Source organism: Aegilops tauschii, chromosome 1 (assembly GCF_002575655.3).
Source record: "Aegilops tauschii subsp. strangulata cultivar AL8/78 chromosome 1, Aet v6.0, whole genome shotgun sequence".
Classification (NCBI taxonomy): Eukaryota; Viridiplantae; Streptophyta; class Magnoliopsida; order Poales; family Poaceae; genus Aegilops; species Aegilops tauschii.
Genome location: NC_053035.3, coordinates 59,895,790 through 59,907,907, shown reverse-complemented (window position 1 = coordinate 59,907,907; position 12,118 = coordinate 59,895,790). Strand labels below are relative to the sequence as shown.

Sequence of the window (12,118 nt, the reverse complement as noted above, 5' to 3'; positions counted from 1 at the left end):
TAGCCATACTATAGCTATGTCTCCGAGGCCTCTCCACACCTCAATGGAGATACAATCAGGGTCCATCACCTTGCCTCCTTTCATCCTTTTTAAGGTCTCCTTGACCTCATACTCCGGATTCGCCGCACAAAACGCCTGTTGGTATCATCAAAGGAGTCGTCCATGTCAATGGTAGAGATCTCATTCTCCCCATTGAACAACTTATCGAAGTACTCCTGCCATCTATGCTTAATCTCCTCGTCCTTCACCAGGAGCTGGTTTGCTCCGTCCTTGATACATTTGACTTGATCAACATCCCTTGTCTTGCTCTCTCGGATCTTGGCCATCTTATAGATGTCCCTTTCGCCTTTCTTCGTGTCTAACCGCTGGTAGACATCCTTATACGTCCGACCCCTTACTTCACTCACAGCTCGCTTTGCAGCCTTCTTCTCCATCTTGTACTTCTCGATGTTGTCTGCACTCCTATCCAGGTATAGGCGTCTAAAACAATCTTTCTTCTCCTTAATAACCTTTTGAATATCATCATTCCACCACCAGGTATCTTTAGTTTCGCTTCTACTTTCCTTGGACACTCCACACTTCTCTGAGGCCACCTTACGAATGCAAGTTGCCATCTTCGTCCACATATTGTCTGGATCACCTCCTTCCCCCCAAAGGCCGTCCTTAATGACCCTCTCTTTGAACGCCGGAGGTACCTCCCCCTTGAGCTTTCACCACTTCATTCTAGCGACTTTGACTCGCTTATCCCGCTGGACATGAATCCGAAAGCGAAAGTCAGCCACCACAACTTATGCTGGGGGACAATACACTTTTCAGGTATCACCTTACAATCTAGGCACGCATGCCCGTCTTCTCTTCTCCAGAGGATGAAATCAATTTGGCTAGAATGTTGACCACTACTAAAAGCCACTAGATGTGATTCTCTCTTTTTAAAGAGTGTGTTAGCTACGATCATGTCGTAGGCTAGAACAAAGCTTAAAACATCTTTCCCTTCTTGATTCCTGATGCCATGGCCAAAGCCCTCGTGCACCTCTTCAAAACCTGTGTTAGATGTACCCATGTGGCCATTGAGGTCTCTTTCTATCGGGACACTCCTAACCATGTCCTCCAGGTCTTCTCAGAACTCCCTCTTAGTGTTTTTATTGTAGCCTACTTGCGGGGCGTACATGCTGATAACATGAACTAAGTCCGCAACTACCAGTTTGACCAGGATAATCCGGTCCCCATGCTCTTGAATGTCTACCACTCCATGTGACTGATGCACGCGCATGTCGTTGACAAACGCTTTAGGAGCGATGGTGTTCACGTGCATGCGATTGAGATGGGGAATATTTGTTTCTCGCATCAACTGGACGGATCGATGCGTCTCGCCAAGTTCTTTCCTCGTCGCCGTCCATCATCTTTTGGACTTATATATTTCTCCTTTTATATTATTTATTTATTTCAAGAAGGAGAAAGTGCCACCGGCGTCTGCGTTCCAGAAATTGCTAGTAGTACAAACATCGCATCTCCTCGTTTGGAGATGTATACCGTTCTAATTAAACACTCGCCACCAGTTAGCCATTTTTATTGGAGGCTCCATCGTGATGGTGAACAGGTGGCCATCATCATCTGTCTCCATGGGCCTTGAGCGACTCGACCTGGCTCTTCCCGCGGGGGCCCTTCCGCCGGATGTAGAGGCGGTACTCGTCGAAGGTCATGGGCTTGTACAGCGCCGGCGCCCCGGGCGACACCAGCTCCGCCATGGGCGCCAGCGGCAGGTCGCTCCTCGGGTTGTAGAACATGGCCACCGACAGCCGCTCCGCGTCCGCGTTCACCATCACCCGGTGCTCCACGCTCCGGTACGTCGCGTTTGTCAGCACCTGCGTTGCACCATATCACACGACATCCAAACGATAAAATAAATCAACAAAAGAGCATAAATAGATCGAGTGGACGTGACAAAAAACCCATCGGAAAACGTCGTCTACTTTTCAAAGCTTTCAAGACGGGAATGATGATCCGTGTACCGGCCTGGCAAAGGAACAGTAAGCGCCATGGTCCTTCGCCGGGCTGGTTGGTCGGTGGAGCCAGCGGGCAGCGGCATGTGACAAACGTGCAGTTCTTTCTTCTGCTGACCAAAATAAAGCAGCAGATGGGCGGTGGCGTCCGTGTGCTGCGCCAGCAGAGCAGAGCAGCAGCGCATGCAGATTGCAGGATCCTCGGACAGCTAGCGAGGCTGGCTGGACCCCACCCATATGCCGCGCTGGTGGCCAGTGGATCAAGGTCAGATCTGAGGGGACAAATGGCACGTGCTTCTCCATTTATCACTTTGCCCTAGTATTTTCATGCAGTATCGTTCCCTGCAAGATCCGCCCGGCCTTCATTGCCGCCACCTTCTTGATAGATGTCATCGATCGGTCCTCACCCATGTGAGAGATGTTTCGTTTATTATGACAATATATCTCGGACGTGAGTATGTGATCCCGAGCTTCAGTGATCTCGGATGAACAGTAAAATCTAAAAATATTTAAAAAAAATCTGATTTCTTTTGGCAAGAAACTACGATGTTTTGTCTGCATGCATGCAAAATTTTCATGATGAAATAACATTTGTGGATGTGTGGGCAAAATAATTTTTTGCATGCATGTAGAAAAAACATTAAAGTTTGTTGCCAAGAAACAACATTATATGCCCATGAGTACTTTCGCTGGAGCTCAGGATCACTAGAGCTCGGGATCACATGAGTATTTTCGCAATGTATCGACCCTTTCTATACCATGAATCCACCCATGGATTTTTATCTTCCAAAAACAACATTATATTTTATCCAAATCAACCTAGTACGAATGTGATCCATCCATATCTAAGTTCTGATTTCCACAACCTTGTACTATTTGACGAGCTCAAGACACAGCCCACCATATCTATAAGTTCGATCCACGGAGCTTAAATGAAACTAGTATGGATTGTCTGAGTTTCACCGGCACGCACGGATCTCGATGTAGGACCGCGCGCAGGCAAAAATTTGGCCACATCCAGCCCGGTTCGTTCAGATTCGTTTTCTTGAATACATGTACATATGCCTGCCTCTACGCCGAGCGAGAGGGCCGTTTTATGCCTCCTCGCGTAGTGATGGACCACGGTACCGTACTACGTACCGCGTGGCTCAACTGTGCATGGTACGACACCATCGTCCAACACAAGGCAGTAAAACGCACGCGACCGTGTTCGTGTTGCATGCACAACCCGACGAGATGTGTCGTACTGGTACGTGCTGTATCCACACATTGGACCAGCCAGCCAACACGGTCGGTCGGTCGGTCGGGGCATCCGGCCGGTTTTAGCAACGCCGTATCAGCTGATCGAGCACGACCTCTTTTTCTTTACTTTTTTTTGAGGGTAGCTCTTTTTTCGTAACTGAGAATTAAGCATGGGCTTTGTTTCAAAGAATATTAAGGAGGCGAGATGGGGAAAGGTGATATACCCCGACGTGTCATGTCAAGAGCAAATTACGGCGGGAAAGCATGGGAAAACCGAAGCAGCGGTGAGTGAGCGAGCGAGTCGGTACGTCAAGATCAGGCTAAATATTATACGGACTAAATAAATAATTGTGAGCGTACGTAGTTCGTTGCTGCCCACATCACATGACTGCACGGCTGCACGTTGGCGCATGCCTAATCAGGAATACCGTCCCGTACTGTGCGCTGCTGCTGACTCCGCCTCGTGATCGGTACCCTACGTACCCTCTCTTTTCTCCTTTCGATTGGGAATCTATGCATTCATGTCGACCGATCACACCACGCCCTGTCAGTCCGGCCGATCTGCTTACACAAAGTAATCGCGTAACCCCGCGTCCTTAACCACTAATCTCACCTAACTGCTTGTCTAATTAACCTAAAAACTGCTTCATTGCTTTTTACTCCAACTAGCAGCAGTACGACTGTTCATTCCAAATTACTCCAACTAGGAGTACTTTCTACTACTGCATGACTCCCACGTGCATATTATGTAAGCCAACCGCATAGCACGGCTAGCCGGTGCAGGTGACGCTTGACCGTCGGATGGATCCAATCCACAGCTAACTAACGTACGTCGTCATGCATACCTCCGCAGAGCACGTGGAAGCTCGTGTCCGAGAACACATCCTAAACTTTATTAGGGCATGTACATGATGGCATATGGATACATATGCCCCATGACAAAAAGTAATTTGAAGCATCTACATTAATTTTTTTCTCTAATACAATCTATCACTAGCGGGTCTCATTAAAAAATAGAAAATAAAGACTCTAGTACACATGCATCTCTACTCTTCACTCCAACCTTTTCAGCTTTTGTTTTTTCTTCTCAAGCACCCGTCTCCTGAAGAGGATCCCGCTTCCCTATTCGAACCTACTTTACGTTATATCCGATCCTACATGACCTGTGAGGCATCATCTTGAGGCTATGCATTGTACATGCCCTTATGCATATTCTTCGTATATAGCTGTGCTAACCCGACGGAGGAAGTTGACCCCCGAAACTAATCACGCTGACACCTGATGCTGCTCTCATCACTGCTTTAATTAGTTTTTTAATACTATTCCTATGTTGGTACGTACAGTAATTAGTTTTTGATACGTAATACGTAGCGACACGTCATGCCGCTGTCTGACAGGTGGGTGATAAGGCCCGCGCGTCAGCGGGAGAACCCGGCCAGCGGCGTCCAGGGACTGCCGTATACGTACGTGGCGACGACAACTCCCTTTCGCCACGCACGGCGATATAGATATGGGAGGATAACGGCAAAACGGGCACGTGCTTGAAATGGACACGTGACGCATCCCTGACCTACCGCTCCTACCCTAGCCTAGCGAGAGACTTGGGCACAGTAATGGGAGCGCCGCTACCACGACGTCGGCATCATATTTCATTTCAGCAAATGAAATAGGACTAGCACAGATCAAAGCAGATCACGGCCGTTGCCGTGACGTGTAGCACTCTAATGGCGATCGATCATCGTGAGCGCATTTTTCCGGCTGGGATGAGCGCTCGCAGGCGGCTCGTGGCCACCACACGTGCCTAACTACCGGCCGCTAAAATCGCAGAGAAAACAAAATAAAAGCGGCATGCATGTGTGCAACATGCATGGTGGTTGTGTGCTCGGTTTTTAGCTGTTGGTACCTGGATCTGGTCCCCGACGTTGACGATGAAGGCGTCGGCGATGGGGTCGACGGTGACCCACTCGCCGCCGCGGCCGCGCACCTGGAGGCCCCTCACGCGCTCGTCGGCGAGCAGCACCGTCATGCCGCCGGGGTCCGAGTGCGAGGAGAGGCCCAGCGTCAGCTCCGGCTGCGGGCACCGCGGGTAGTAGTTCACCCGCACGCACACCCCGGCGCCCTCCGCCCCGCCGAACTCCTCCTGCAGCCTCCCCGGCCCGACGCTCAGCCCCGCCGACATCGCCGCCATAAGCCGCTCGCACAGCGAGGCCACCTCCCTCCCGTACTCCTCCGTCGCGTCCCTGACGACCCGCCAAAAGTAATGGAGGTTAAGCACACTTGCACCGGCGGGCTTGGCTGACTAGACTAGAGTGTGACGGTACGGATGTATGTACGGACGGGCGTGGATTACCGGAGGTCGGGAGGGAGGCGGGGCCACTTGTCGGCGGCGGAGAGGCTGCTGGGCGGGCGGAGGTGCAGGAAGTAGTAGTCGCCCCAGTCCAGGACGGCGCCCCTCTCCACGCCGAGCCGGCTGCCGTACCCTTCGTACGTCGCCGGCGAGTTGGCGTACCGCTGCTTGGCCTCCACGGGGAGGCGGAAGAACCCGCGCCAGGCGGCGCGCGCGCGGCGGAGGAGCTCACGCGGCACGCCGTGGTTCACCGCCTGGAAGAAGCCCCACTCCCGGCAAGCCTCCGACACCGCGCGCGCCGTCGCCGCGCTCCCATCCGGCGACGAGAGGTCCACGACGGGGATGCTCACGCTGCCGCTGGTGGTGCCGTTGTGGACGGACGGGCGGTCGTGCACCGGCTTCACGTAGCGGTCCGGGATGGTGGCCGCGCCGCTCTCAGACAGCGACTGCACCCGCACCACCGGCTCCGGCCAACCTGCGGCTTCCATGGGGCGCCACCGGCTAATAAGCTCGATCGTTGCCGCAATGCCGCTCGGCCTTCTCGTCGTACTTGTGGCGTCCGGGTTCGCTTGTATATATAGGATCGGTCGCCAGCTCTACCTTTTTCTCCTGTTTGTCTTCGTGTGCTTGGGGCGGTAGTGTATACTACATGTTTCAGTTACAAATTCGTTAGGTGGCAGTTGAGATCAATCAGTTCGTTAATCCGTTGGGTTAGCTACATAGTTTATGCACATCGCAAAAAAAAGTAATATTGTCAAGAGCCACAGAACTTGCGCTAAATGTTCAGTTTGGTGCTAAAATTTTAAAAATACGGATTCTTGCGTTAATACTGTCACCTTGCTCGTATTTAGAAGAGTCAATTACACTGTTGGTGTCACAACTTGTCGTGAATGTTCACTTTGGTGCTACAAGTTGTGAGATACGTCAAAGTGGTGGAAAAACTTGGCTCAATCGTTCGCATACGGTGCTTTTCTCAGTGTCGTACGAACCAAGCGCTGACTAAGCAAGAAAGCGTGGCGCGGGTCCCATTGACAGTGATCAGAGGCCGTGGGCTGATGCGTTTGGCATGAGTTATCTCAGAAACCCCCTCAGATTTCACGTCTTTGACAAATAAGCCCCCGGGTTGGCTGTACACAGGTGGCCTTTCCTTTCTGCGTTATTGACTTGCTTGTTCGACTCCCTCGCCTCAAGCTTTCCTCCTGTCGATCGTTTGAAGGCGGCGGCGGCGGTGATCTGTAGGACGCGCTGATCGGCGGCGTCGACGACGATGGAACCCCGCCGGCGAGCTCCCGGCGAGGCAGCCCCTGTATACAGTGAGCACAGCCCCAACTTTCCCCCTCTGTAGCCCCTGTTTTTTTGTAGGGTTTCCATCGGTTGGTTCGCCGGCGACGAATGTTGAGTTTTGTGTTGATTTCGTCCGCGGATGCTTTTTAGATGGCGTGACGTTAAAATCCCCCCTCGCATTCATCCGTAGTGTCGTTTGTCTCTATGGTTTAGCACGGGTTTAGAAGGCCCCTTCTTTTCTGCATGAACAAATCGGATATTAGTTAAAATCTGAGTGCTTCAGTCAAGTCAGTGTATGTGCGCACAACCCTACATTGTATTTGCCAATCTGTACTTAACTGAATTTGTCGACACTTGTTAACTGAATCTGTCGACACATGTTAACAGAATTTTTCGACACTGATATAACTGAATTTTTCGACACTGCTATAACTGAATTTTTCGACACTGCTATAACTGAATTTTTCGACACTGTTTTAACTGAATATTTGAGCAGGTTAACTGTAAATAACATGTGCATTTTTAATTGAATACTTGACAGGGCTTGTTGTCTGCTCTGTTAATTGAAAACTAGATATTTGCATTGCCTTGTTGAACAGAATTATAATTGTAATGGACTGTTCTTTGTTATCCGAATATGTTTATGCACTGTAGGTGATTTTGATGGATTGTTCACTGTTGAGATTCATCACAAGGGATTTTTCTGTGGAGCTGGCAGCAACAGGACATACATGGACTATCAAGTTGATTGGTTTGATAGCTGTGATAGTGACACATGGTCTATATTGTGGATTGAAGATTTTCTTAAGCAGCTGGGGTATGACAGAGATAGTGGACAACATGAAGTGTTTTGGTGTCAGCCTGGAAGGACACTTAGTGAAGGAATGAAAGAAATGAAATGTGATGCTGACAACCTTGCAATGATAGCAGCTAGTACACAACACAAGAACTTATTGCTGATCATAGACCATGGAGATACACTGAACAATTTGGTACGAGATGATGTTGTAGTTCAAGGGGTTCCTGAATTGCCAAAGGTCATAACTCCAAGGAAAGACAAGGGAAAAGAACAAGCCACCTCACCTAAAGTTGCAACTGTGCGAAGTAAGAGGAGTAAGAGGAGGGCAAGGGGATTGTTTTGTGAAGGATCATCTTCGGGATGTGCTGATGATGATGTTGACGAAGAAGACGTAGAACCTGCAGTAGATTCTGAGACTGATGAGGAATTTTTTGACAGTGACTATGATGTAGAGGATGGGGATGATGATTTATTTGAAGATCATGTAGACAAAGAAGTGGATGATCACAGAGAAAGAGTTACAACATGTGACTATGAAACAGAGCCAGCAGAGGATGCTCTAGATGACCCTCACATCTTGTTATCCAAAGAAGAGAGGGACAAGTTGAAGTACCATTTCAAAGGTTTCAATCCAGAGACAGATCTGAATGCTCCTGTATTTAAGTTAGGAATGGTGTTTGGTAGTGTGCAAGAGCTCAGACATGCTATAACTTCTTATAGCATAAGAAACAGAGTTGCAATAAAAAAGACAAGAAACACAAGCACTACAGTTGAAGCAATATGCAGTAATGCTTGCCCATGGTACATGAAAGCAGTGAAGGACAGCAGGAAAAACAGTTTCATTATAAAGAAGTATTGTGATGAGCACACTTGCCCTAAGTCATGGAACCTTAAAGGTCTAACTGCTCCATTTTTAACCAAAAAATTCAGAGATGAGTTCAGGGACAATGAGAAGATGCCTTTGAAGAAATTTGAGGAGAAGGTTCAGCAAGAGTACAATCTCATACCAACTAGGACCAAATTAGGAAGAGCTAGGAGAGATTCAGTGAAGCAGATTAGAGGTGAAGATGATGACCAGTTCAAGCACTTGTGGGATTATGGAGAGGAGTTGAGGACCACAAACCCTGGCAGCAAGTTTTACCTATGCACAAAGGAAATTTTTTATGACAAGACTAAGCAGACAAGAGAACACTTTTCAACTCTATACTGGTCATTGGATGCTTGCAAGAGAGGATGGCTATTGGGAGGCAGACCCATCATATTTGTAGATGGATGTCACATTAAGACCGGGTACAAAGGAAATTTGCTAACAGCTGTGGGTATTGACCCTAATGACTGCATCTACCCCCTAGCATTTGGGATTGTGGAAGTTGAGTCTACTAGCAGCTGGGAGTGGTTTTTGGCAAGCCTAAAGGATGATCTAAACATATGTAACACCTCTCCATACACAATAATGAGTGACAAGCAGAAGGTATGCTCCTGAGTTCATTCACTTTACATGTACTTTATTAATTTAGAAGTTTGTAAACCATATATTGATCTGATAGTCAATCTTGTATGTGATGTTCAGGGTCTCATTGCAGCAGTAGCAAAGGTTTGGCCAGATGCTGAACACAGGTTCTGTGTCAGGCATATGTACCAGAATTTCCATAAGCTACACAAGGGGGAACAGTTGAAGAACAATCTTTGGGCAATTGCAAGAGCCACAAACAATCCTACATACATGAAAGCTATGGAAAAGATGTTGGCCGATAGTGTGGGTGCATACAAATGGGTAGAGAAATGGCCTCCAAAGACATGGATTAAAGCCTTTTTTAACCCTTTTCCAAAATGTGACATTCTACTGAATAACATGTCTGAAGTATTTAATAGGTTAGCTTCTAATTTAGTATTGTGCTTCAATAGTAATTTTGCAATATTCCTTTTTCAGTTTCTATTTTACTGCATTAACATGTTTTTTCTTCTTCTTATGACAGTTGGATATTGCCAGCAAGAGAATTACCAATTTTATCTATGGTGGATAACATAAACAACAAGATAACAGCAAGGATTTACAACAAGCAGAAGGAAGTGGCCCTGGATAGGAAATGGAGTGGTAGATTGTGCCCTAAGATTAAGAAAAAACTTGACAAATTTACTGACTGGGCTGCTAATTGCATGGTATTTGGAGCTGGCCAGAAGGTTTTCAAAGTTGTGTCAATGAACCATTCTTACATTGTGGACTTGAACCTGGAAACATGTGACTGCAAAAGATGGGACTTGTCCGGAATTCCATGTCACCATGCAATAGCTTGTGCTAGAGAGGAGAGAATAGATCCTGCAACTCTAGTACATGAATGCTACTCTGTGGATTCTTACAAAAATGCTTATGGATTTAACATAAAGCCAGTGAGAGACAAGGAGCATTGGAGAAAGATGTATGGAGTTGATGTATATCCACCTGTGTACACTAAGGTCATGGGAAGACCAAGGAGGAATAGGAAGAAAGATCCAGAGGAGAAGCAGATGAAAGATGGAGGGAAGAGGCTGTCAAAGCATGGTGTGTCCATGCATTATGTGGAAGAGCAGATCACAATAAGAAAGGGCACAACAAGTGGGAGGAGAACAATAGGGATGCACCTCAGCCTGCAGAAGATGATGGAGATGATGATGATGCAGAGTATTATGACGATCCTTCAATCATTTCAGTAAGATGGAAGCAACTAAAATTACTATAATGTTTTCTAAATTTTACTCCCTACCTCGTAGCGTTGACACTTTGTTTGCACTCTTTTAAGAACATAATGCCACATACAGTGCACCCACACATGGATCCTACTCAAACACCAGGGTCAATGGTGTTTCTCATGCAACAAATGGTAAGGATTTTTCTACAAAACATTAAATTCTGATTTCACCATGCAAAACTCTATCTGAAAATTGCTGCATTGTTTCATACTTAGGAGAGGAGAGCATATGTGCCAGTTATGGATCATGGACCTCTTCCAGAATCAGCTTTTGTTGCAAATGCTAGAGATAGCATACCCCCTCCCAGGGTTACCACAACAATGGCAACAGGCAGGGTTAGAAGAAGAGGGGTGACAGAAGACATTCCTTAAGATGTCCCTGAAGCAAGCTACCAGGCAGCTGAAAATGCAAGAGGGAGAAAGAGGAGAGCAATTGGAAGAGGCAGGGGAAATGTCACAGGAGTAGGCAGAGCACTTGGGAGAGGAAATGGGAGAGGGATTGGGACAACTAGTGGGAGAGGGACTTGGAGAGGTCGTTCCAGCGGGACTGGGAGAGGTCACATAGGAGGTAGGACGGGACCAGGAGCTGGGTTGTGGAACATCATGTTTCCACCAGATGGACCTAGATCATATGTGCGAGCCGAGGAGGTCCCAGTAACACAAAATGCACCACAAGAGGAGTGGCTTGATGATTTCCAGACCTTATAGAGCAAGCTGCATATCAAATTAGTTCATGAATGAACTGGAAAAAAATGCAATCAAGTTCATGTATGAACTTTTGTTTTTTGGATTGTTAGAACTAAATTAGCCCTTCGCTTAAGTTGAAACATGTCAGGAGCTGAACATATCTTTTGGTAGGATGCTCAAATGGATATGATGCTATCCTCTCTAAATTAGTTCATGTATGACTTCTCTAAAGATGATATGATGCTATCCTTTGCACTATGATTAGTGTGAAGATGATATGATGTTATCCTGTGCTCTATGATTTCTGTGAAACTGTTTTCTTTTCTGAAATTTTACTTCATTTCATATAGAAATGCTTCCTGTGGAGTTTTTGATATGATGCTATATTCTGCTCCATGATTTCTGTGAAACTGTTTTGCAAATTCTATTTAGAACGATTTTAACAGTATGAGAAATAAAAATGTGGAGTTTTTTATATGATGCTATATTCTGCTCTATGATTTCTGTGAAACTGTTGTGCAGAAACCTTGCTATGCAAATTCTATTTAGAACAATTTTAACAGTATGAGAAATAAAAAAAATGGTGGTTCTGGGACTCGAACCAAGAATCTGTAGGTGGTACTGTTTTGTTTGTAGCCAGTGGGCTACTATGCAAGTTCTGAACAACTTTGAAAGCTCTCTTCTGTTAAAACAAGATATTTTGTTGTTTGTCTGTCAGTTATAAGGAAAGGCCACCTGTGTACATCCAACCCGGGGGCTTATTTGTCAAAAACGTGAAATCTGAGGGGGTTTCTGAGAAAACTCATGTCAAACGCACCAGCCCACGGCCTCTGGTCACTGCCAATGGGACCCGCGCCACGCTGTCTTGCTTAGTCAGCGCTTGATTCGTACGAAACTGAGAAAAGCATCGTATGCGAATGATTGAGCCAAGTTTTTCCACCACTTTGACGTATCTCACAACTTGTAGCACCAAAGTGAACATTCAGGACAAGTTGTGACACCAACACATATTATCCCGCGCTGACTGGAACCG

The 12,118-nt window shown here is 47.0% G+C and overlaps 2 protein-coding genes across 2 annotated transcripts; both read right to left on the bottom strand.

Annotated features, from left to right (window-relative positions):
- Positions 1 to 89: 89 nt before the first annotated feature.
- LOC141027543 (uncharacterized) lies at positions 90 to 614 on the bottom strand. The gene has a single exon (XM_073504613.1). It carries the CDS (start codon positions 612 to 614, stop codon positions 90 to 92), a length of 525 nt encoding a protein of 174 aa, XP_073360714.1.
- A 787-nt stretch (positions 615 to 1,401) lies between these two features.
- LOC109736604 (jasmonate-induced oxygenase 1) lies at positions 1,402 to 6,149 on the bottom strand. The gene is made up of 3 exons (XM_020295819.4): positions 5,593 to 6,149; positions 5,146 to 5,482; positions 1,402 to 1,862 (listed from the first exon to the last, which is right to left on the bottom strand). Exons 1-3 carry the CDS (start codon positions 6,075 to 6,077, stop codon positions 1,608 to 1,610), a joined length of 1,077 nt encoding a protein of 358 aa, XP_020151408.1. The 5' UTR covers positions 6,078 to 6,149; the 3' UTR covers positions 1,402 to 1,607.
- Positions 6,150 to 12,118: the final 5,969 nt, after the last annotated feature.

Excerpts from the sequence above, each read along its gene's own strand:
- LOC141027543 (XM_073504613.1), bottom strand. The coding sequence starts at position 614 with ATGGCAACTTGCATTCGTAAGGTGGCCTCAGAGAAGTGTGGAGTGTCC.
- LOC109736604 (XM_020295819.4), bottom strand. The coding sequence starts at position 6,077 with ATGGAAGCCGCAGGTTGGCCGGAGCCGGTGGTGCGGGTGCAGTCGCTG. Across the intron at positions 5,483-5,592 it reads CGCCTCCCTCCCGACCTCCG|GGACGCGACGGAGGAGTACG; the intron begins GTAATCCACGCC and ends GCGGGTCGTCAG. Across the intron at positions 1,863-5,145 it reads ACGTCGGGGACCAGATCCAG|GTGCTGACAAACGCGACGTA; the intron begins GTACCAACAGCT and ends GGTGCAACGCAG.